General features: G+C 40.8%; 2 protein-coding genes across 8 annotated transcripts in view; one reads left to right on the forward strand and one right to left on the reverse strand.

The window, feature by feature from the left end:
• Positions 1-15,100, forward strand: part of LOC140718518 (tumor necrosis factor receptor superfamily member 3-like) — an 82,257-nt gene extending 67,157 nt beyond the window's left edge. For both annotated transcript variants that reach the window (XM_073032472.1, XM_073032471.1), the window contains 4 exons: positions 4,279-4,457; positions 7,273-7,298; positions 8,800-8,890; positions 13,301-15,100. In XM_073032472.1, the coding sequence (XP_072888573.1) occupies positions 4,279-4,457; positions 7,273-7,298; positions 8,800-8,880 (286 nt within the window). In that variant the 3' untranslated portion in view covers positions 8,881-8,890; positions 13,301-15,100. The remainder of the gene's footprint in view (positions 1-4,278; positions 4,458-7,272; positions 7,299-8,799; positions 8,891-13,300) is intronic.
• Positions 1-26,488, reverse strand: part of LOC140718523 (tumor necrosis factor receptor superfamily member 14-like) — a 530,540-nt gene that overhangs the window by 455,992 nt on the left and 48,060 nt on the right. The window lies entirely within an intron of this gene.

Here is a 26,488-nt window from a genome sequence, read left to right on the forward strand (position 1 = left end):
AGTTTTCTTTCTCAAGGTTGCTGATTATGAAATTATCTGTCCCCTAAGAAAAGATTTCAAGGTGTCCCATATAACCAGATTTGACATTCCTTCAGTTGTATTAAATTCAAAAAATATAGAAATTTGCTCCTTAATAAAATTAACAAAAGCTGGATCCTGTAACAATACGGGGTTCAATCTCCACTGTGAAATTTTCAAAAATCTATCCGGAAGTTTAAGATTTAACTTTAAAGGCGCATGATCTGAAAGCGCAATGATGTCATACGCACATTCAACAACGGAATTTAACAGGCGTGTATCTAAAAAAAAGTAATCAATTCGAGAATATTTGTGATGGACGTGTGAAAAAAGAGAAATCTTTATCATTGGGATGTTTACATCTCCAAATATCGACAAGGCCATATTCTAATAAAAAAGAGTTAATACAAGCTGCCGCTTTATTAGGAAGCGACGGATTGGTTGATGACCTGTCAATCGCCGGATTTAAGCAACAATTAAAGTCACCACCCATGATCAGCTTATATTCATTGAGATTCGGTAACTCTGAAAAAAGTTTCTTAAAACAATTAGAATTATCTACATTAGGTGCGTATACACACACCAGAGCTACCTTTTGCTCGCATAATAAACCAGTAACAAATAAATATCTTCCTATCAAATCAGTAGTCGTATTAAGGTGTACAAAAGGTATTTTGGGACTAAGAAATATAGAAACGCCTCTTGTTTTACTATCCAACAGCGAGTGAAATAGAGGCTCTTTCCAGAAGTGGAAAAATCTATCCTCATCCTGTTTTCGTATATGATTTTCTTGCACAAAAATAATATCAGCATTGTGTTTTTAATTTCTTAAAAATCTTTTTACGCTCAATGGGGTGATTGGCACCGTTCCAATTCCAAGATATTAATTTTATTAACATCCATGTTTAAAATTGAGTTTAATATTATATAAAAGAAATGTTACACAAGTACAGATTAAACCAAAAGGCACGGGTACAACCAGAAGGAGTGACGCATTTATGAAAGAGAAATCCATCAAAACAACTGCCCAATCAAGAAAAGAACCTATTCTAATAGACCCTCCCCCCTCCCCCCACCCAACAGATAGAAATGAAGGAACCAATAGGCTGGTCCCATGCTAACTAATAACCTTTGACCCTGTTCTCCATCTTGCAGCTCCATATATAAAAAAAGCAAAAATCCCACAGAAAATAGCCATAATAAAAGGCACAAACAGAATTCAACTACTATAATGTTGTGTCTAACATTAATAAAAACATAATCAACAATGGCCATCTTAGAATCAGCTAAAGTAGCTTAAACACATATTCAAAAGAAGGAATAAATCCGAGCAAATAATGTTACAAACAATATTCTTTCTCTCGAAAAAGAAAAGTAAGTGAATATATATATATAACAGACCTAAAACTATAAGTATTGAAACAAATAAAAGAAATAAAAAGATTAATACACAACAGGTCCTACACAGACCACTAAAGTACAATACTATAAAGGTTCCCTACAAAACAGTTATATATGTACTAATTATTAATAAGGTAAAAAAAATTAATTCGACCACGTCCCATACCAAAGAATGATAAGATATAGCATGTACTTAACTCAAAAGCTCCATAAACAACTCATACAGCAGATACTTCAAAATTGCCTATTGAATAATCGGTGTAACTTTAATATTTTATTCAGTAGGCTTAACCTTAAGGTTTTTAATATACTCCCATCCCTCCTGAGGAGAATAGATTCTCAATGATTGAGATTTTTCAGGAAAAATTATCAGCTTTGCTGGAAAGCGAAGGGAGGGATTTAAATCTAATTTATACATTTCACTCATAACGTCTCGATATTTCTTTCTTTCGGCAAAGATTTCGGGAGGATAATCTTCAACTATACGAATCTGTGTTGAATTAAAGAATAATTTCCGTTTCTTTCTGGCTTCTCGAAGAATAACTTCTTTAGTCGTATAATAATGCAAAGAAAGTACAACTGCTCGAGGACGTAATTCGGCTGAACGCGGAGAGAATGGAATTCTGTGAGCTCTGTCGATTAAGGGGCTAGCTTTGAGGGTCTCATTGAAAAGTGAGTACAGCATATCTGAAAAGAATTTTAACAGATCGCCAGCTTCAGTATTTTCAGGCAGTCCCAGAATACGCAGATTCCTCCAACGCCCTCTACTATCTAAACCATTCTTTTCTTCGTTTTAGATAGTTCTGAGGTAATTTCATTGATTTTCTTTTCCATTGAAGATATCTTCATTCCTTGATCTTTAATAGTTTGCTTGAATAAATCATGCTCACTCTCGATCCTGTTTGTAGTCTGCTGAAGTGTTCGAAGTTGAGAGTCCAAGTTTTTCGGAGAGTCTTAAATCGTAGAAATAGCTTTTTCGAGCTTCCTGTTTGAACCGGTCAGCTTATCAATTTTAATATTAAGCGATCCGAATTCCGACTTCATGTCTTATATTGAAGAAAATATTCCCGCTAGTGTAACAGATTCCTCCGTTTTCTTGGTTTGTTCCATTTGTTCCATTTCAGGGAAAGTCTTGCCGCTTCTCAATTCAATACCAGAACGACTTTTTTCGGCCATTGTAATTAAGTCGTAAATCCTTCAGTAGAAGTAGTAAGTCATCAAAACTAAAAGGGATCTGTTAGTGGGATATAAAATATATTAAAAGAGAGAGAGCCACTAGAAATGTGACCTACTCCATACGCTGCAAAATGGAGAATCCCCAGCACACTTTCCACCACACATAAGTTCACCAAGGTTTTTGATGACACACTGAAACTCTGCAGACTCCTGAGGAAGAAGAGGCTCTGTCATGCTTTCTTTGCAGTTGTATCTATATGAAGGTGTACCTAATAAAGTAGCCACTGAGTGTACGTATGTTTCAGTTCAGGTGATGAATGTCCACTTTAGGTATTTCTAAAAAAACCTGAAAATGAAAACATACGTATATCATACATTCTCTGCATAACTCAAGTATAATCATAGTTTACGTATAACTTTGTAAACTGAATTACAAAAAATCCTTAAGAATATTTTTACAAACATAATCTACAGCAAAAAAAATGTGTTGAATTGTTGAGCAACACACAAAATGCTGGAGGAACTCAGCAGATCAAGCAGCATCTATGAAGGGGAATAAACAGTCGATATTTCAGGAATGAGATCCTTCATCTGGACTAGAAAGGAATGGGGCAGACATCAGAATACAAAGGTGGGAGGGAGGAGTATGATGTAAGAAGCTGGGGGATGATAGGTGGAAGAAGTAAAGGGCTGAAGGAGAAGGAATCTAATAGGAGAGGACAGTGGATCATTGAAGAAAGTGAAAGCATAGGGAACCACCTTCCCCCTCGCCTGATCTCAACTATCATTTGCTAACATGTACTCCTGCCCTCCCCAACCTTCTTCTTTTGGCTTCTGCACACTTCACTTGCAGTCTGGATGAAGGGTCTGGGCCCAAAATATCAACTGTTTATTCCCTGCCTGACCCACTGAGTTCCTGCAGCATTTTGCTCAATATTTTCAACATCTGCAGATTCATGTGCATGTGCAGATTCATAGTATCTATCGGCTGACAAAAGTTTGTTTCAGTAGATCACAGCGAGGTTGCTGCTCTGCTACTTACGAAATGCTGAGCCCGAATGAGGCTGTCTGCAAATATTTTAGCACCGGGTTCCCCACAAACATTCAGTGTGCTAGACAGGTTTAGAGGCAGTGCTCCAGGCCAGTAGCGACGGCACTTCCTGCCGGCCGCCCGAGGCCAACTGGTGATCCCCGGCGTGAGTGTATCACTGCGTTTAGGCGATTCATGACCTTGAGTGCGGTGAAGTTCAACAGTGGGCTGACAGGGAATGAGGAAAGCTGCAGCTGACTCATATTGTTTCCTCCCGGCCCAGCGGTTGGGGATCACGGAATTACACAGTGTAGTGCTGGGGGTGGGGGGGGGGCGGGGGGGGGAAGCTACACGCATACGCACTGGGCAGAAAGAATTGAACTAAACCCCCGCAACCCGGAAACAATCTCTCAACAGTATTTATGTATTTATTTTTCTTTTTTTTCTCGGGATCTACTGGGAAAGTCTCAAAGATTAACTAGTCGATCGCGATCGATGGGTTGGTGACCACTACTGTAGATCATTGGCTGTTGAAATTTTTTCTGATTGACTGGGATTTCAATAACAGATAATCGTAACATTTATTGTAATTAAACTTAGAGCAACTATTGCAGGTGCTTGTATGGATACATGTTTTTTTATGTCTTACCCAGATGTGAAATGGCCAAATTTAAACAGGTTAAACCAGGGAGCGCTGAAGCTGACGTGAAATGTGAAAAAGTGTCCGCGTTCAACTGGAAAGTTTTTGTTTCCGTTGTGGTCGTTATTTTGCTTGTAATTCTTGGTGGTATCGTGGCATATGTTTTGTGGAAGAAACACAAACATGAAACAGGTATGTGAATGAACTACTGTGTGCATAGAACATAGAATATTACAGCACAGTACAGGCCCTTCGGCCCATGATGTGTCGACATTTTAACCTACTCTAAGATCAATCTAACTCTTCCCTTCTACATAGCTCTTGTTTTTTGTTTCAGATTCTGATGCTGATTTACTTCTTTATTTATCACGTGTACATTGAAACATACAATGAAATACATATTTGCGTTAACAACTGACACACCCAAGGGTGTGCTGGGGGCAGCCTGCAAGTGTCAGACACATTCCAAGGCCAGTACAGCTTGCCCACCACGATCAGCACAACAGCAACATAACACACTCTACAGAGCAACACAAGCAGAAACAACTACCGAACAAAATAAGACAACAACAGCCAAACAAGCCGCTTTCCCAGCCTCCCACTCGTAATACAAACAGGCCTCCAACCCCGGGACAGGTCAGCTCCTGGTCTCCAGATCTTGGTTTGGCTCTGGTCTCTCAAACACACAGATATCAGACTCCCAATCTCCAAACTCTGGCTCAAACTCCCAGACTTGCAGACATCAGGCCTCAACCTTCAATCTCTGGCCAGGACTCACTGTCTGCTTGCTGACCTCTGGACTTCGATCTTCAGCTTCAGCCTCCAGACCACTGACCTCTTGATATCAACCCCAGGACTTGATAATCACAAGTTTGACCTTTGGGCCTCAACGGACCCAATTTCCGTGATTGTTGACTTTCGATCACAGACGTTCGGAGGTGGAGGTGGGGAGGAGAATGGTGAAGGGTTCACTAGCCCTCATAACTCCCTGCCCATACATGCTTCCAACTTGAAATCTAGCAACTTGGGTATTAGTACCTGTCGAACCTGATCTGACCCAACCTCTGGATCACTGACTTTTGACCATAGAGAGTTCCAACCTAAACTCGGAAAACTGGCTCATACCCCTGACTCTTCATTCTCCCTCATCCCTACTGAACCTCTAAATCCCGACGCTATCTCCAAGCTATCTACAAACCCATCCTCTGCTGAAATCCTCAGTCACCTCTCTGCTACTTAAACAACTCTGTTCCACCGCCCTACTTGCTGATTACCAGTAGCTCCTGCTACAAGTGCTCTTCAGCTTTTAAATATTAGTACAGTATTCATTTTCCAAGTCCTTCCCTGGCCTTGGACAACTGCTATTCCTTCCCTTCAACCTTATACAATCTTGCAATCTCAAAATTCCTGATCATCTCTGAACTTAGCATCCACCAGTCCTCTAATCTCTGGAATTTCCCCCTGGAATCTTTCTTTCTTTGACGTTCACCAACAGATTTACCTCTGTGATCCTGCTGATATATGTGATTTATTATTACAAATATCAGTGCCATAGTTTGTCACTGATTCTATTGTATTTCTTTGTTCCACTGTGAATGACTGCAAGAAAATGAATCTCAGGTTAGTATAGATGTACTATGATAATAAATTTACTTTGAACTCACTGTCTTAATTTGCCAGTATTTTTGTCAACACTCTTATTAAATTCTTCAGAATATCATTCCCAGTACATTCATTGGGATAGCATTCCTGCTCTGATTCATCAGCCTTTAATTTTGATGCATATGGAGAAAAGGAGTAGGATGAGATGGAAATGTTGTGCACAAGCCCCATACCAAGAAGAACATGGAAAGAGTCCATGAAGGTGAACACCCATCAATCTTAACAGCACTGGCTGTTTAGGCCTGTTGGGCCCTGCTACTCTGGTTCTGCGTTCAGACTTCAAACATTGCAGACTGTGGAAACCTCACAAATATTTTGTATATCACAGTAGTAATGTGATCAGAACATAGCTGTCCATTTTTAAATGGGTCCCATTGGGCAGTGGTAGAATCATCCATCAAACTGATATGAGCCAAACATAACCGTTGTAATGGCAACCGTTGGTGAGGTCACTTTGGTAAAACAACCTCCAACACACCATTCTTGTAGATTGACACTAGAATATGATTTGCGACTTAAACTCCCATTAATTTCTTTTAAAAATATGGCAAAACAAAGTAGAAATATGATAAATCAATTTGAATTTACTTAAATCTTATATCCGTTCCACAATATGAGGGAGTAAAAATCATTGCATAATGACTGTTGCAATGTACAGACATGAATTTATAAGTCTAATGGCTGGTAGAATGAAGCTGTCCCGTAACCTGTTGGCCCTGGCTTTAATGCTGCAGTAGTGTTTGTCAGATGGAAGCAGCTGAAACAGTCTATGGTTGGGGTGACTGGTGTCCCCAATGAGATTCCCAGCCTTCTTTACGTAACCTGCTGCTGTAAATGTCCTCACTGGAGGGAAGTTTGCACCCATAGATGCGCTGGGCTGTCCGTACCACTCTCTGCAGTGCCCAGCGATCGAGGTTGGTGCAGTTCCCGTACCTGGTGGTGATACAGCCAGTCAGGATACTCTCAATGGTGCCCCTGTAGAAGGTCTTGAGGATTTGGTTACCCATGCCGAACGTCTTTGTTCATCTGAGGTGAAAGAGACGCTATTGTGCTTTTTTTTTGCCACACAGCAGTGTGTACAGTCCAGGTGAGATCTTCAGTGATGTGTATCCCGAGGAGCTTGAAACTACTCACTCTCTCAACTATAGTCCCATTGATGTTGATCAGGGCGAGCCTGTTTCCGTTCCTCCTGTAATCCACAATCAGCTATTTTGTTCTTTGGACATTGAGGGACAGGTTGTTATCTTGGCACCATTGTGTCAGGGTGTTATCCTCTCCTCTGTTGGCTGTCTCATCACTACTAGAAATAATTTCACTGTACTTCTTGTGTTTTTGTTTTTGATAGGTAACCAGACCATTCAAAGCCCCAGGGTAAGTACATAATATCTCTCCAATATTTAAAAGGCACATGTATTAAATTATAATAACTGCAGAATTAAAATTGAAATCATAATGTAAACAGACTGCAATTTAATTCAACTAATGTCCTGTTATGTTTTCCATGCACATTATTTTTATCTTGAAACAATGCATAATCTCACCAGTTGCAAAGCATGTTTAACGGTAATATCAGCTGATGGCATCTGAAGCGTTAAGTGTTTAAGTACAGAATTTACTAATAAGGCCTTGAGACTAAGGGAAGAATTAGGCCATTCAGCCCATTGAGTCTGCTTCACTATTCACCATGGTTGACTTATTTTCCATCTCATTGGATGATTGTGAGTAGTTTTGGTCTGCAAATCTCAGAAAACATCCAGGAATGTAAGGGTTAAAATGTGAGGCTAATTTGATGACTCTGGTCCTGTGCTTATTGAGGTTTAGAAGAATGAGGGGAGATCTCATTGAAGCCTACTAAATATTGAAAAGCCCAGGTATAGTGGATGTGGAGAGGATATTTCCTATACTGTAATTGGGGAGTCTAAGACCAGAGGGCATAGCCTCAGAACAGTGGGACATCCCTTTAACAGAGATGAGGAGAAATTTCTTTAGCCAGACGGTAATCTGTAGAGGCAAGTCATTGGGGATATTTAAAATGAAGGTTGATAGGTTCTTGATTAGTAAGGACGTCAAATGTTATAGAGAGAAGGCAGGAGAAAGGGGCTAAGAGGGAAAATAAATAGCTATGATCAAAGGCTTGATGGATATAGGAAATTCTGTTTCTGTGTCTTATGGTCTTATAGAAACTAGTTGAGATGATGTGATGTGTCTGTTGTGGAGGGGAGGAGTAATAACGTGGTGTAATGTTGGGGAGTCAGTGCTGCACAGTGTGGTTGGCAGAACCAGGGATGATGAGGAAAGTATGGATGATAAGACAGGATGCTTTCAGGTAAGCTGTCATTGGTGATATTGATTGATAGATATTTCTATTTTGGGCTGGTGAAATCCCAGATAAACATGATGAGAATGTGGAATGTGGGACAACATTGGGAGTCTAATGTGAAGATGGAGAGTGACGTGGAAGGTGATTTGAGAAGATCATGGAAGTTGTTTCGACTGTCAGTTGCTTCAGGAGGGTTTGTCTCTACTAATGGAGCAATAATAAATATCACAGTAATAGAGACTGATTTAACGATGATATCCATGAAGGAACATTTTTCATAGTTCAGCTGACGGAGGAAGGCAGAGATGTTACCAGCCGATGAATCTGCAGGTGACCAAAGGTGAAATGATGAGAGTTCTCCCCACTTTGGGAATCACAGAGTCCTTGTGCCATTTATGATAATGATGAGAGTCAGTGTAGGACATCATAAGGGAAATACCATGTGCACATTCATTCTCATAGACAGAGTGACAAAACAGTGACAAATCAAATAACACTTACAAAATGTGATTTTCTAAACTGGTGATTACAATAATTTGTTTACCTCTGCAGAATCACAATGGAGATGGGAAGGTGATGCAGCCTCCTACAGATGAGGAAAAGACTCTCAGAGACGAGGAAAGGGCAGAGTAAAGTGGGGGAAGTAAGTACATTCAAGCGACCTCTCATATTTTTCACACAGCCAATTTGGTATCTTTTGCAGTTTTATATTGTATCTGGCTCATGTCAGCTTGCAGTGGCTGCAGTAAGACTGTATCTTGACTGAAATGTTCACATACAGGCAGGTAATTTTTGACCAACCGGTCTACTGGAGAAGGAAATGCTAAGAACATTACTCAGCTCAAACCTTTTCTCTATGTCAGGTTCCCTCCTTGTTGAAAGCTGAATAATTCATCCCAATAGCAATGCGGTTTTGAGAGGACTAGAATGCAAGAGCAAGGACGTGATGCTGAGAATTTATAAGGCATTGATCAGACTGCACTCTCTCTCAATCTCAAAAATACCCAAGAACTCTGCCTCCATAGAGTTCCATAGATCAGTGGTCCCCAACCACCAGGCCGCAAAGCATGTGCTACCGGGCCGTGAGGTAACGATATGATTTGGCGAAATGAAATGATATGAGTCAGCTGCACCTTCCCTCATTCCCTGTCACGCCCACTGTTGAACGCACACGAGGTCATCAGTCACCTAAATGCAGTGATACCCTAACACCAGGGATCAGTGGTTGGGCTCGGGTTACCCGCCGCCTCACGCGGCTGGCGAGAAGTGCCGTTGCTACTGGCCTGGAGCGCGGACAGATGGGCGCCGCCTCCAAACCTGTTTAGCACACCGAATGTTCGTGGGGAACCTAGTGCTAAAATATTCGCAGAATACCTAATTCGGGCTCAGGGTTTCGTAAGTAGCAGAGCAGCTACCTCACTGGATCTACTGAAAGTCATCCCTCGAGCCAAACTTTTGTCGGCCGATAGATGCTACCTACCTATAAGGGGGGTGGGTGGGGGGCGGGCACGTGCCCTGTCGCAGTCTCACTCGCTCAGTCTCTGCAGACTGCGACAGCCACGGCCCAAGCACGGGGACCCCCAACCCTTACCTTGTCCTCTCACCTCACCCACGACCAGCCGCACCTGGCCAAGGCGTCTGACAGCAGGCGGGCGGGAAGCTGGAGTTCAGGCCCGGAGGCTGTCTAATGAGGCAATGAAGCCCTCAAAACTGCTTCAATACCTTGAGTCCAAGCACCATGCACTTAAAGCAAACCCGTTGAGTTTTTTGAGCGGAAAAAATGTGAGTAAGTGGGACAGAAGCAAGTGCTGAGACCCACGAAAACTAAATTGCGGAATAGACTGGACATAAGGAATCCCCTTCAAGTATCGCTGTCTCCCATCACCCCTCGATGGGACCGTCTTGTTGCAGGGAAACAAGCCCAGGGCTCCCACTGATTCAGCGATACAGTATTGGTGTGTTGCAATGATTTTATATGTTCAAACGAGGAAAATATGCGCTGTGTGTTTAATATCCAAATGTTACCTAAAATGTTATGAACCCTTTTGCCCTGCAACTTACCTCCCGTATGTTTTTAATTCTTTGCATATTTGGCTACTGTAGGTTCACAAATTTTTCTCCAACTCCCTAATATGTATTGTGAGCATTTGTGGTTCCATCTCTAACCCTTTTGGGACTCCTAAGGTCACAGGACTTATGACCAAACCATAACACCTTGTGAAACGCCTCCTGCAAATTCCAACTACAACTCATCTTCTGACTTTGCTCACCCGTCTCTGGTTGAGAATTTTTAAAAATTCCATGATGAATTCTTATGTCAGTGGTGGACACTCTTTTGGAGAGGGTTCTTGGGGACAGGATTTAAGAGCATTTGGAAACAAATAGACTTATTAGGGATTGTCAGCGTGGCTTTCTGAGGGCTAGCTCATCACACAAGCCTGATTGAGATTTTGAGGAAGTGACAAAACAAATTGATGAAGGTAGAGCACTGTTGTGGACTTTTAGTAATGCTTTAGACAAGATTCTCCATGTTAGGCTCATCCAGATAGCCATGAGACATGGGATTCATGGAAACTTGGCTGCATGGATTCAGAATTGGCATGTCCACAGAAGGCAGAGAGTTGTAGTAGATGGAATGTATTCTGCCCAGTGGTTGGTGACCAGCATTGTTGTGCAGAGATTCCCTACAATTTGTGTTTTTATAAATGTCTTGGGTAAGAAAGAGGAGAAGTAATTAGTAAGCTTGCAGATGACATGAAGGCTGGAGGTGTTCTGGATAGTGTCAAAGGTTGATGTAGGTTATAAAGGGATGTGAAGTTGGGTGGAGAAGTGCCGGATGAAGTTCAATCAAAGGAAGTATGAAATGATACACTTTGGAAGATTGAACTTGAAGGCACGCTTCGTCTTCTTGGGCCGTTAGTTCCCAGTAGAGCATAGACCGTGAAAACCCTCCCTTGGAATTCATCAATGTTTCTGTAATCTATTGTATTCACTGTATAGGGGATTGGCCTATACAGCTTCACCCTGTTGGCCAGCCTTACCCATTTCCAACTCTCACAATGGGTTGGACTTTCAGAGGCTACTTGAAGACACAGTACAATGTTATTGACAGGGTTCTTAGCAGTGTGGAGGAACAGAGGGATCTTGGGGTCCAGATCCATAGATCCCTCAAAGTTGTAGCTCAAGTTGATAGGTTGATTAAGAAGTCCTGTGGTATGCTGGCTTTCTGTGGTAGGGAGATTGAGTTCAAGAGCCACAAGATAATGTTGCAGCTCTCTAAAACTGGTTAGAACACACTTGAAGTATTGTGCTCAGTTCTGATTGTCTCATTATAGGGAAGGTGTGGAAGCTTTAGAGAGGATGCCAAGGAGGTTGACATTATTTCCCTTCAGGGAGCCTTGCTGAATTTGCTTGTTTAAATTATGATGTTTTTACTGTGCTGCTATTTCTGCCTTAATTAAGTAATTTTGACCATTATTTGCAAAATCAGTTTGTCTCACTTTCTGTTGACAGTCCTTTGGTTCTTCTTCAGAACTTAAGGATTTGTGGGAGATCTATAAACAGCGCATCCACTATACAATAGTCACAACTTTTCAGACCAAGGATACAGGCCATCAGGGTCTTGTCTGTGTGCTCAATAGTTTCATCATGTAAAATCTGTTTAATTCCTTTGCTGTTTCTTCACTGCCCATCATTGTTTTTTTGGGTCTCATTTTCTAACTACTGTCTGTTCACTTGAACCACTGTCTTTCTTTTGTATACCTTTGCGATATACCTTTGAGGAATATGAAATATATTCCTCAATAATTTGCCCTCAGTTTATTTTTTATTGCCAATGTCATCATTCAGATTCAGTTTATTGTCATTTAGAAACCACAAATGCAATGCAGTTAAAAAATGAGACAACGTTCCTCCAGAATGATATCACAAAAGCATATGACAAAACAGACTAAACCAGAAAATCCACATAAAGATTGGTAATCCCGAATCCAGAGTCCGGAGAGACTGCTGCATATTAATATCGCGCTACCGTTTTAGCGCATTCCCCGGAAAGGAGCTCCAAATCCACCAGACAAACAAGACCAAAAACTAAAGCTACAAGACCTGCACAAAACCACATAGTTACAACATATAGTTACAACAGTGCAAACAATAGCATAATTGATAAAAAAAAACAGACCATGGGCACAGTAAAAATAGTCCAACGATGTTAAAGGACTATAAGTTCAAAAGAAATCACCACACAGTTTCTTTGCTGGATTCTGCATTTATCCCAATCTTCAGGTCTACCTATAACTTTTGCTTCCTTGTGCGTTTCTTCCTCCAACTTAATATTCTCCTGAACATTGTTGGTCAGTCATATTCCAATTAGCTCTTCCTTAGAATCTGTCCTCCTTATTGGGAACAGCGTAATGTGTATGTTATGCATCAGCTCAATATTATGAACATGCACAAAATTCATGGGACAACGGGAGAAAGGATTGTCCAAAGCTGTGCAGATTGAAGTCCATCGGAGTCAACATTGGTGAATGTAATTGGCCTTCACTAGACTAATAAAACAGAAAATGTTGGAGAAAACTGCTGGTGAACAATATCTGTGTAAAGAGAGACAGTTAATGTGTTAATGAGAAACTGTTAACACTTCATCAACATGTTAATACACTCAAAATGCTGGAGGAACTCAGCAGGTCCAATAGCATATATGGAAATGAATAAACCCAGGATACAACCTCCACTCAAAATGTTGACAGTTTATTTATTTACATAGATGCTTCCTGACCTGGTGAAATCCTCTAGTATTTTGTGTGTGTTTCTCTGGATTTCCAGCATCTGCAGAATCTCGTGTGTTACCAACATGTTAACCCTGTATCCATGGATGCTGCTATCTGCCAAGTGTTTCTCACAATTTGTGCTTTTGTTTCCAGATATTCAGCATCTGCATTTTGTTTTATTTTGGACATTATGTTTATTTAAAGCTTCAGATATGAATGCATGGTTTGACATTACTTTTTCAGAATATTCGCAGTATCTGACATATGACATTTATTTGCAGATTACCAGAAATAACCTGAAATGGACTATAATTCCAATCCAACCTCCAAGAGGGCCAAATCTTTCATTCTCTGTGAAAAATCCTGACTTCACATAATAGACACAATCCATTGTGCACCAAACTTGGAATTGTAAATAATTAGCTTCACCAGTCACAAATGCCTAAGCACTCATGTGAACCAAGAATATTTATTTTAAGTGAGTGTCGGGAAAAATTTCGATGGACATGTATACCTAATACAATGTAAATGCTATGTAAACAGTTATTATACTGTATTTTTTTTGGGAATAATGACAAGAAAAAATAATCTGTATATGCTCAAGCAATGAGTGCTGGAGAGAGAACTTCTGGGTTTTCCCGATCCGCGGTTGGCTGAATCCGTGCTTACGGAATCTGCGGATAAGGAGGGCCGACTGTATCTCTCTCCCATCGTTTATTATGTGGATCACTGAACTTTTCTATTTTACCATTATAAGACTTCCTGAGCTTGATGGTTATACATACACTATTAAATTTTGGTTATCTCATTTAAGTTTCTATATACTGTGTATATACTACTAAAGGTAGTGGTTTTAACATTAAAACCTGACAGTGGATAATCTATTGCTGCTGGTACGTAACAAGGTCTAGACACAGGCATCATTCCTGATGAAGATCGCAGAGTTTGTCATCGAAACATCAGTTATAATTGAACCCCGTACCTGGCTAGAAGCCCGAGAAGAGTTTATTTGTGACATTGTAGTTATTGAAAGTGTATTGATTCACCAGCTGTTTATATTTGTATGTATGATTACAAAAACTCAATATGCTTTGAGTTCACCACAGAATGTCTCTCTGGTGTTTCCCACTCCATGTCCCTTCCCTTCCCCTTTTCCCAACTGTAATTCCCCTCTCCCCGCTCCCTTCCCACTCAGTCCACAGCAGAGACCCACATCGGAATCAGGTTTATCATATGTCAAGAATATTTTTTTTGCAGCAGTACAGTGCAATACATGAGATTATTACAGTGCCATGCAAAAGTCTTAGGCACTCTATATACATGTGCTTAAGAATTTTTTTATAGTACTGTACATTCACATTGCTTCTTTGAAGGGAGTCCTCCCCTCCTGAATCTGAGATTAGCACTTGGAAAGAAAAAGTTAAATTTGATTCCTCCTTGGTCAATTCTCAAATGTGCGATACAAAATGGGTGTTTGTAAGACAAAATGGTGTTAGTTTAGAATGTGGAAATGTTTTGAGAAAGTACAAGGAACCAGTCCACAGCAGTGTTTGGAGAGTTTAGTGTGAGCACTAGTCTGTAACACATTATCCCAGTAGATAATGGTGGAAAATATGTTTGTCTGGGAAGGGGGAGAAGATTCTGCAGGTGTAAATATGATCTGGCACTTCCCCATGCATTAGAGTAAGGGATCTTGAAGGATATAAAAAGGGGCAATTTTGTTGTGCTAGTGGGAATCTTAAGATGGGTTGTGACTTATTCGAAGAGCTGGGTATAGAGACAAGGACAACAAGAGGGAGACAAAAAGTTGTCGGACACTTGTAGTGCTTTCTATCACTATGTTGTGTGGTTTGGATCAGTGATTGATTTTGCCTTTTTTACAACTTTATTAATCATTAATAATTGCCAATAGGTAAACTTTTTAATACATTATTCATTACATGACATAGAAGCTCTATTTTTACAAAATAACAAAGGCTGAAAATGTAGCACAAATTTATTTTATGATATAAATATAGATAATATGTAACATTGAGCATTGAACCATTGTGTAGAATAGATGTTATGTAATGGAAGATTAATAAAATACTAATAAAATAAAATACTAATTACACTGGACAACGTAGATATTGCTTCCTCAATACTTTATCATGTTTCTTTTGGATTTTGGGCTGCTGATAATGAAAATCACAAAGTTTCCCTATCATGCACCATTTTCTTAAAAATCGACTATATTTATCATTTCAATTCATAATTCATCAGAATAACTGATGCCAACAGTAAGGAAGGCATTATTTGTTGGTCCACAAATTAAACAGGTCACCAATGACAGGCAATTTGAAGAATGTCTAGTGGGACCGGATAAAATCGCCAGGAATGCTTTCAAGCATGTTGAAAATTTCCTTGGCCACTACAGAGCACCAGACTGTGCAACTGGCTGACAACATGCTTCAAGCACACAAAACCATGAGTGTAACATGTCACTCAATTCATTTTTGCATTCGCATTTAGACTTCTTCCTTGCAAATCTTGTTCCGTCAGTAATGAGCTTGGGGGAAGGGTTTCACCGGGACATTGCAGTCATGGGGGATAAACAGTATCAGGGCAACTGGGATCCATCAATGCTGGCTGATTATTGTTGGACACTTCAGCAAGAAACTTCAGACACTGAGTACCAATGCAAATAGTCAATAAAATGTTTTTAGCCGAGTCGAACTATTGCAAAGTGTCAACACCGCTGCGATAAAACACATTATATTCAGTAAATGCTTGTTTCTTGTTTAGCCAAATTCCTACATGATACAAGTAATCTGAAATTATATTTGTTTTCAGCTTCAAGCGGTCAATCATAAACAAAATAACAATTCTGAAGAAGTAACACTTCCAAAAAGATTTGTTGTCCAAGTATAAACGGAGAGGGCCTCCAAGAAAACAATGTGCTTCAAGCATACAAAGAGTGCTTGGGGTTACACGAAGCAAATGCTTTGATAGCATCAGTTAACACTTAACGCCACATTTCATTTTCTGTTTTAATGTGAATTGCTCTGCAACTTTCTGCAGTTTTATTCCATTTAGATAATGCCCTTTTATTTTGTTCCACCTTCCAAAATGAACAAGTTCACTTTTCCTAATTATACTGCCTTTCACAATTTCTCTATAAACTCTTACTACCCTTATTACATGTGATTCCTTAATTAATCCAATCTAATGAATAAAGACATTTTAATATCAACCAGGTTCAGTCTCAGAGAGCCTCATTTCAGCCGTCACAGCACGTGATTGCAGGGGAAAGAACCAGGAGAAGAGGCACATTTGGTGGAGATTGAAGAGTGAATCAGGGAGTCACAGAGAAAACAGCCCCTTTGGAATTCTGAAAGAGAAGATGAAGATGTATCTGATGGTTACAACATGTGGAAAGTGGTGGGATTACAGACCATTATCCATTGAATGTAAAGGGTAGGGATTTATTGGCAGTACTTCTGATGGGCCGGCCTTAAGCATAAGTCACCCACAGACTGATCAGTGGACCTGAAACCCGGACTGAATGTTTTAATCTCTGGAAATAGGGTTAGTTGTGTTATTTCATTGTATGTTGACTGTACTTCTTCCTATTGACTGCTGGATATTGTTTCTACATTCACTCAGCTTAGTCTCTTCAAAACTTCAGTGACTGGATTCTAGTTCATTTGTTTTCATTTTTAAAATCTTTTTATTGATACATAATCTACAGCTATAAAATGATACAGAACCTCAACAGATTAATATATATACAATTAATAAAGCTGATTGTAATTAATAAAAATGGGGAAAAAATTTATATGTAGAAAAAAGAAGGAAAAAAAGAACCCCATCTAACTAGGAATAAAAAACCCACTGACTACAAAAAAAAGGGGGAAAAACCATTAGGAATCAACCCCCCAGAGCAATACGTTTGACCATCATCTAAATATATAAAGAAAAAGAGTCATCAACCGCCAATTCATATCTATAAAAAAAATTGGAAGGAAAACATATAGCGTCATTCAAATTAAATGATAATATTTGGCAAAAAAGCCCCATCTTCTCTCAAAATTTAATCGGGGATCAAAAGTTCTACTTCTAATTTTTTCCAAACTGAGACATAACATTACTTGAGAAAACCTTTCAATTAATGTAGGGGAAGAGATATCTTTCCATTTTAATAAAATAGCCCTTCTTGCCAATAGTGTAACAAATGCAATTACATGTTGATCTGAAGATGAAATACCCTGAATATGATGCGGAACTATTCCAAATAGAACAGTCAGTCTATTAGGTTGTAAATTAATTTTCATAGCTTTAGAAATTGTAGAAAATAAAGATTTCCAAAACGATTTTAATGAAGAACATGACCAGAACATATGTGACAAAGTAGCTTCTTCAGTTTTACATCTATCGCAGTAGTTGTCTATACTAGGAAACATTTTAGATCTCTCCTTTGTTAAATAATAACGGTGAACAATTTTAAATTGAATTAAACAGTGGTGGGCACATATAACTTAGATCAAAATTTTTCCCCATTCTGATGTTTGGTCTGAAGAACAATTAACTTCATGACTACGTCTGCATGCTTTAACGCACTGAGTCGAAGCCACGATTGTCTGATTAGATAGTTGCATCAATGAGCAGGTGTACAGTACCTAATAAAGTGGCTAAATGGATAGCTACATACAGTTGCAAGAAGATGTTTGTGAACACTGCAATTACCTGGTTTTCTGCATTAATTACTCATAAAATGTGATCTGATCTTAATTTAAATGACAATAAAATCTGCCTAAACTAATAAAACTCAAACGATTCTACATCTTCTCGTCATACTGAGTACATCATTTAAACAATGACAGTCTAGGTTCAGAAAAGTATGTGATCTCTGGGGTAATGCCTTCTACAAAGTTATTTGGAGTCAGTTGTTCCAATCAATGAGATGAGATTGGAGGTGTGGGCTGTAGAGGTGACCTGCCCTTTAAAAAAAAAGACACACAAAGTCAGGTTACTGGCAGATGCTGGACTTCTCAAGAAAGATTCCTTTATGTGCACCATGCCTCACTCAAAACAACCTTCAGAGGACCTTAGAAGAAGTATTGTAGAGATGCATGAAGCTGGAAAAGGCTACAAAAGCATTTGTAAAAAAGACCTGACTGGTCATCAGTCCACAGTAAGAGAAATTGTCTCCAAATGGAGGAATTTCAGTGCTGTTGCTACTCTCCCTAGGAGTGGGCGTCCTGCAAAGATCACGAGCACAATGTGCAATGGTGAAGGAGGTTAAACAGAACCCATGGGTAACAGCAAAAGATCTGCAGAAATCTCTACAACTTGCTAAACTCTCTGTTCATATGTCCACTATGAGAAAAACACTGAACAAGAACAGTGTTCATGGAAGGACATCATGGAGGAAACCACTGCTCTCCAAAAACAAAATTGCTGCACATCTCAAGTTTGCAAAGACCACCTAGATGCTCCACAATGCTTCTGGGTCAATATTCTGTGGACAGATGAGACAAAAGTTGAACTCTTTGGCAGAAATGCACACTGTTATGTTTGGTGGAAATTCATTTGCTGCTCCAGGTTGACAAATACAGTGCTGTGCAAAAGTCTCAGGCACCCGAGCTATATAGTATGCATGCCTAAAACAATTGCAGAGTACTGTAGATACTAGATGGATAGCTACTGATAGACGGTGAATGAGATGGTGTGAACAAGGTCCAGTCACTGAAGCTTTGATGAGACTAAGCTTAGTGAATGTGGAAACGATACCCAGCAGTCAATACTGTCCACAATGTTGGACAAAAAATATGACCTTAGTTAATGAAGATTGGCTTCGAGTTTTGAAAAACGTAAATTCAGTGCGTTAAAGCATGCAGACGTAGTCATGAAGTTAATTGTTCTTCAGACCAAACATCAGAATGGGGAAAAATTTTGATCTGAGTGACTTTGACGATGGAATGAATGTTAGTACCAGATGTGATCTGAATATCTCAGAAACTGATCTCCTAGGGTTTCACACACAACAGTCTTTATGAGTTTACAGAGACTGGTGCAGAAGCAAAAATCACCCAGTGAGTGGCATTTCGGTGAGTGAAAACACCTTGTTAATGAGAGAAATGAGAGGAGAAACATCAGACTGGTCCAAGCTGACGGGAAGGTGGGAGTAACTCAAACAACCGCCTGTTATAACAGTGAATTGCAAAAGGGCATCTCTGAAAACATACCACGTCAAAGTAGTTGGGCGACAGCAGCAGAAGGTCACAGACATACATTCAGTGCCCCCTTTATTGCCAGATACAGGAGGTATCTAATAAAATGACCACTGAGAGTCTGTTGCTTTCCATCCAGCTAGCTGTCTGTGTAGCTATTTTTATAGTTACTTACACTAATATTTCATGTCTTCTACTTTTGCCACAAAACAACAAATTTCACAACAGATATTGGTGGTAATGAGTCTGATTCCGAATCGGAAGTCTGGTCCCTCCATCGTTCCCTTGTCCATGTGTCCCATCCCACTATTCTTCCTCCTGCCACTTACCCCAGAAAGCGGCCAAAGTGTTCCTCCTGCTCATTCGCCTTCTCCCTCACCTCCATTCGAGCACCAAACAGTCATTCCAGGTGAAGCAACACTTCACCGATGAAACTGCTGGGGTCATCTATTGCGTCTAGTGTTCCCAATGCGGCCTCCTCTACATTGGTGAGACCCGATTGGGGGCCCGTTTTGTTGAACACCTCTGCTCCATCCACCATAAGCAGAATTTCCCGGTGGCCAACCAGTTCAGTTCCTATTCCCATTCCTGTTCACTGACTCCTCATTTACTACAGTGAGGCCACTGTGATGATAGGGGAGCAACACCTCATATTCTTTCTTGCCTCCAACCTGATGGAATGAACATCGATTTCTTTCTCTGGTAAAATGATTTTCTCCCCCCCCCTTCTTCTATTCCCCACTCTGGCCTCTTATCAGCTGCCCATCACTTCTCCATGGTGCCCCTTTCTCACATGGTCCACTTTCTCCTTTCAGATTCTCTCTTTCTCAGTCATTTGCCTTTCCCACCTACCTGGCTTCACTCATCACTTTCTAGCTAGTCCTCCATCCCCCTTTCCCACCATTTTATTCCAGCATCTTCCCCCTTCCTTTCAAGTCCTGCTGAAGGGTCTTGGTCCAAAAAAGTCAACTGTTTATTGATTTCCCTTTCAGATTATTTGTGAAGCAATACCACCGCCATCCAGGAGGGGGCGCCGGTGTCCATGGGAAAGATTCACATTTGAACTTGAACTTTCATTACAATGCTAAACCCAGTCTGTGTTTTCTGCATTTAATGAAGTTTTGGTGTTGTTCATTTTTAATCTGTCACAGATGATGGATGCTGCGTGATGTGTTGCCCAGTTACAAATCTGCACTGCAAAATATCAGACAGTGCACCATATGCAATTAAATGATTTAACTTTATAAATCTCGATCTGGATTGAGGGTTAGTAAAGAAAATAAAAAGTAAAAGGGCCCATTTTAAGGAAGAAGTCAATTGCGCATCGTTGGAGCTCACTGTTCGGTCATTTTTTCCCGTCGACCTCCAAGCATAGCCGGCACTCGGACCCTCGCTCCTCAGTCCACTGCGTCCGGTGGTCTTCCGACTCTCTCCATTCGCGTCCTCTCTCTCCATCACTCCCTGACGAAAGACAGTGGAAATCTCTCTTCCAGACTCACAAGAAAGAACAACATTTCTCCCATTGGATAACATACATTCCATAGCCCCGTTATCTCTAGTCATTACCCAAACATTGCTGCTACAGAGAAACCATCACATTAGCAGTGAAACATTACATAGAAGCCATTACATTAGCCTTAAGCAGTGAAACCTTACAGTGTGTTATAATTCAATGAAAGAAAATTCACTGACTGGCTCTGTAAATATTGTGGCTTTCAGGGCATCACAGAGGCTGGGTATTCCATGACACCATCTCCAGGACACAGTCCAAGAGTGTGATGGAATACAATCCACCTGCCTAGTCGAGTGCTGTTCCAACAACACTCAACACTCAACACCAGTCGGGGAAATCGCCTCTGTTTCATTGGCATCTCACCACCAAATTATAAGTTTATTCACCCTATTTCTGACACATTACTCCTGCAATATGTTGCATCAATATGATGTATTTCAACAACTTGGTATGTCTTCTTTGACAAGGTCACGCTTATTTTTAACCATCGCAGAGCCAACTAATCAGCCGGTCATGCCGATGCCATCCGTGTTAAAAGCTCCTAATACCGACTTCTGAACTGTTGCATTGATCTCACATATCCCAGACGTCAGCTACCATGGTAGGATTTGATTACAGGGCTCTACAAATCTGTCAATCCAGTAATCTAATTATGACCTTAACAAGGATGAATGAGGCTGAAAGTAGTTAACTAGTCTCAGTGAAGGGTCATGATCCAAAACATCACCTGTTCACTTCCCTCCATAGATGCTGACCAACCTGCTGAGTCCCTCCAGTGCTTTGGATGGCACGGTAGTGTAGTGGTTAGCACAAGACTTCACAGTACATGCTTCACAGGTTCAATTCCCACTGCCGTCTGTAAGGAGTTTCTACGTTCTCCTCATGACCGTGTGAGTTTCCTCTGGGTGCTCCAGTTTCCAACTACAGTCCAAAGACGTACCAGTTGGTACATTAATTGGTCATTGTGAACTGTCCCATGATTAGGTTAGGGTTAAATCGGGGGGTTGCTGGCTGGCACGGGTCAAGGGGCCAGAAGGGCCTGTTCCATGCTGTATCCCAATAAATAAATAAATGTGCGTGTTGAATAGAGATTGTCTAGGGATGGTGGGTGAAATGGATGGGTGAACTAGGATCCAACAACATAAGTTTCGATGAGGCAATGTTTACTGAAAGTAGAAACAATCACAGTTAACTGTGAACACAGTGAAATAGCATTGCAATTTACTTCCCATAAATCAGGGGTCCCCAACCCTTTTTACACCATGGAGCCCCTATCATTAACTGAGGGGTCCTCAGTAAACCCCTACCATAGATTAATTCAGCATCTGCAGAATCTTGTGTGTTTTTAATTTTACAGAACTTTGTTTAGGGTTTGAAGCCCACTTGATCAGTCTGTGGGTGTCTTCTGCTCAATGACAGCCCATCAGAAGCATGGCCAGCAAAATCCTTCAAATCTGTAAAAGACCCATTTATTCTGACTCTTTTCTATCTGATAAGATATGTCTAAATCAATGCTCACATTGTTTTTTCAAGATATTAAGTGGGACCTTATGAAGTGTTTTTCAAAAATCTAGATATACTACATCTGCAGATACCCCTCGATCTGCTCTCCATGTGACATCCTCAAAGAACTTCAGCAAGATGTCAGATGTGGTTTCTGGGAGTACAGTTAGACGAGAAGCTAGACTGGACTGCCAACACAGATGCCTTGTGCAGGAAGGCACAGAGTCGACTGTACTTCCTTAGAAGGTTGGCGTCATTCAATGTCTGTAGTGAGATGCTGAAGATGTTCTATAGGTCAGTTGTGGAGAGCGCCCTCTTCTTTGTGGTGGCGTGTTGGGGAGGCAGCATTAAGAAGAGGGACGCCTCACATCTTAATAAGCTGGTAAGGAAGGCGGGCTCTGTCGTGGGCAAAGTACTGGAGAGTATAACATCGGTAGCAGAGCGAAGGGCGCTGAGTAGGCTACGGTCAATTATGGAAAACCCTGAACATCCTCTACATAGCACCATCCAGAGACAGAGAAGCAGTTTCAGCGACAGGTTGCTATCGATACAATGCTCCTCAGACAGGATGAAGAGATCAATACTCCCCAATGCCATTCGGCTTTACAATTCAACTGCCAGGAGTAAGATGTGTTAAAGTGCCGGGGTTAGGACTCAATGTACTTAAGTAAACTACTTAAGAACTTTTAAAAAGCTATTATTAATGCTTTTTGAGAGAGTGATTTAGATGCATATCATATTTTTACTGAGTTAAGTATTGTATGTAATTAGTTTTGCTACAACAAGTGTATGGGACATTGGAAAAAAATGTTGAATTTCCCCATGGGGATGAATAAAGTATCTATCTATCTGTCTATCTTTCATAAAGCCACATCCTTCCCTTTCACGGTTTAGTCATAATAAGCTTTACAAAATGATTAACTTGTCTCCTCTGGCATATTGCCTGCAATAGATGTGAAACTCATTGGTCTAGAGTTCCCTGTCTTTTGACTTAAATTAAACACTTCAGCTAGCAGGGACACCTGATAATAGCAAATATGTTCTCTTCCAGGACCACAAACGTTCCTTAATCATAGCTTGAAGAAGATGTCAACTCAATGGAAAATCTTTTACACACATGATTTAAAATGATAGAAATAATTTCCTGTAACATAGCACTAAAGTAATTAGCTCTAACCAAGTGGTTTGCCCCATTTATAACACATTGTCCATTGTCACTCCAGGACGATACTAGGTGAACATGGCACGAGCAGCATGCGCAGCAGTATTGTAAATTGCTAGGAAGTCCTTGCTGTCTTCAACATCATTCAAAAGGGTCATGTTTGGTGTTTTCAATTCCTCTGGTACCCTCCTGAAACTGAATAGGTTTTTAAAAAAATAAATCAGCCAATGGGTCCATTAACTCTGCAGCGACTTCCTTTTGAGCTCTTGAATGGAGGCCACTGGGTGCTGCCAACCCGTCTTCCTTTGAGTTTGTCTAACACTTGTTCCACGGGATTGGGATTCTTCCATGTTATTTGAAATTAGTGTATCTTTAATCTGGGCGGTATATGCAGTTTCATTCATAAGGAATACTGATGCAAAAACTGATCTGACATATCTGTCATTTCTTTGTTTACTGAAATCAATTCAAATTTATGAGGAGTACAGGGTGTTGAACTATCAAAGTTAGGCAATTCACGGCACAACTCTTAATTAATCAATGCTTGTACTTTATTGTCTCTGCATAAACATCAATGTATCTATGCTGACCCCAGGCCAATAACTTGAAATATGAATTCTACTGTTCCCCCTGTACCAATACTCACTCAGACCATTTCTCCAATTTAAAACACTTATACAATTTATAACACTGAAATATGGGATCTCATATTTTGCCGAATTATTAATTCTTCTCACAGCCTCTTGCATGGGGGCTTCACTTCATTGTCATACAGTCATAGTCACAGAAAAAGGACAAATGGCCCAACTAGCCGTGCTGAACCTTTAATCTGCCCAGTCCCATCGACCTGCACCTGGACCATAGCCCTCCATATCCCTCCTTTCCACTACTCCTCTCTCGGTGTCATCCGCAAATTTGCTGATCCAGTTTACGTCATCCAGATTGTTGATATAGATGACAAACAACATTGGAGTCAGCACCACTCACTGCGGCAAAGGACAAGTCACAGGCCTCCAGTCAAAGACAGACAGACAGACATACTTTATTGATCCCGAGGGAAACTAGGTAGGCAACCATAAAGAGGCAACCATTTGCAACGCCGAGTCAGATTACAGAGAGGAGGTGCAGCGGCTAACGGACTGGTGCAGAGCCAACAACCTGTCTCTTAATGTGAACAAAACAAAAGAGATGGTTGTTGACTTCAGGAGGGCACAGAGCGACCACTCCCCGCTGAACATCGACGGCTCCTCGGTAGAGATCGTTAAGAGCACCAAATTTCTTGGTGTTCACCTGACGGAGAATCTCACCTGGTCCCTCAACACCAGCTCCGTAGCAAAGAAAGCCCAGCAGTGTCTCTACTTTTTGTGAAAGCTGCGGAAAGTCCATCTCCCACCTCCCCATCCTCATCACATTCTACAGGGGTTGTATTGAGAGCGTCCTGAGCAGCTGCATCACTGCCTGGTTCAGAAATTGCACCATCTTGGATCGCAAGACCCTGCAGGGGATAGTGCGGTCAGCTGAGAAGATCATCGGGGTCTCTCTTCCCCCCCATTACGGACATTTACACTACACGCTGCATCCGCAAAGGAAACATGTTACGTACCCGTGTCACGTGACTGGGGTTGAAGTTATACTGGACTTGAGGTAATGGTCTTGTGATGGTGGTGTTACGTATTCAGGCAACAATAAATATATATGAGTTAGGCAAGGGTTTTTATAACAAATAACACGTTTATTAAACACTGAAAACAAACCCGCTCAAAAGTAAACAAACTCAAACATGACCGGAACTCAGCTGCTGGGCAGCTGCTCAAACAGTTCTTAATAGCTTTGCAGTCCCAAACAGTCTTTAAAGCGGTATTGAAAAAAAACCAGTTCTTTAAAGCGGTATACCGAAAGAAAACAGTTCTTTAGAGCGATATGCCGGAAGTTCAAAAGCTCACAGTACTTTTAAAAGGAGAGAATTTTTAAAGCGATGTAAATTCTCTTCCACGTCGATGTCCTTCGATTCCCCGGCGTCGAACTTTCCCACGTCGAATTTTATTAAATATAACGGCTTAAAGGTACTGACCTTCCTTCCGCACTATTCTCAATCTCCCGCTATTCCCAGCGGAGACTAACACGAGAATAGTCAATGAAATCCTTCCGAACGAGGATCAAATAAGGTCGAGACCAATCCACCGTCGAAAATCGATTCTCCTCGATTTTTATCTTCCAAACTTTTCTTCACTCTCCACCAGCAAAGAAACCGCTGGCTATGACCTTTTAAACTTTAGGCATTATATAAAACTTCATTTTCCAACTAAACTGCGTCATCACATTAAATCACGCAGTGACATGAAGTCATCTTGGCAAATCTAGCCACGAACTGCCCCACCTGACAGGGTGGGTCTTCCTTTTATACCCTGTAAAAAAAAACCTGTCACATGACCTCTACTGGTGGGAAAATGACATCACTCCATCATCACAAGACCATTACCTCAAGTCCAGTATAACTTCAACCCCAGTCACGTGACAAGGGTACCACTGTCACGTGTCACGGGTACGTAACAGTGGAGTGACATCATTTTCCTGCCAGTAGAGGTCATGTGACAGGTTTTTTTTACAGGTTGTAAAAGGAAGACCCACCCTGTGGGGAGGGGCAGTTCGTGGCTGGATTTGCCAAGCTGACTTCATTGCCACTGCGTGATTTAATGTGATGACGCAGTTTAGTTGAAAAATGAAGTTTTATATAATGCCTAAAGTTTGAAAGGTCATTGCCAGCAGTTTCTTTGCTGGTGGAGAGTGAAGATAAGAACTTGGAAGATAAAGATCGAGGAGAATCGATTTTCGACGGTGGATTGGTTTCGACCTTATTTGATCCTCATTCGGAAGGATTTCGTTGACTGTTCTCGTGTTAATCTCCGCTGGGATAGCGGGAGATTGAGGACAGAGTGTGGAAGAAGAGGTTAGTGCCATTAAACCATTACGTTTCATAAAAAATTCGATGTGGGAAGAGTTCGACGCCGGGGATCGAAGGACAACGACGTGGAAGAGAATTTAAATCGCCTTAAAAAGTCTCTCCTTTTAAATGGACTGT

Source organism: Hemitrygon akajei, chromosome 29 (genome assembly GCF_048418815.1).
Source record: "Hemitrygon akajei chromosome 29, sHemAka1.3, whole genome shotgun sequence".
NCBI classification, from domain to species: domain Eukaryota; kingdom Metazoa; phylum Chordata; class Chondrichthyes; order Myliobatiformes; family Dasyatidae; genus Hemitrygon; species Hemitrygon akajei.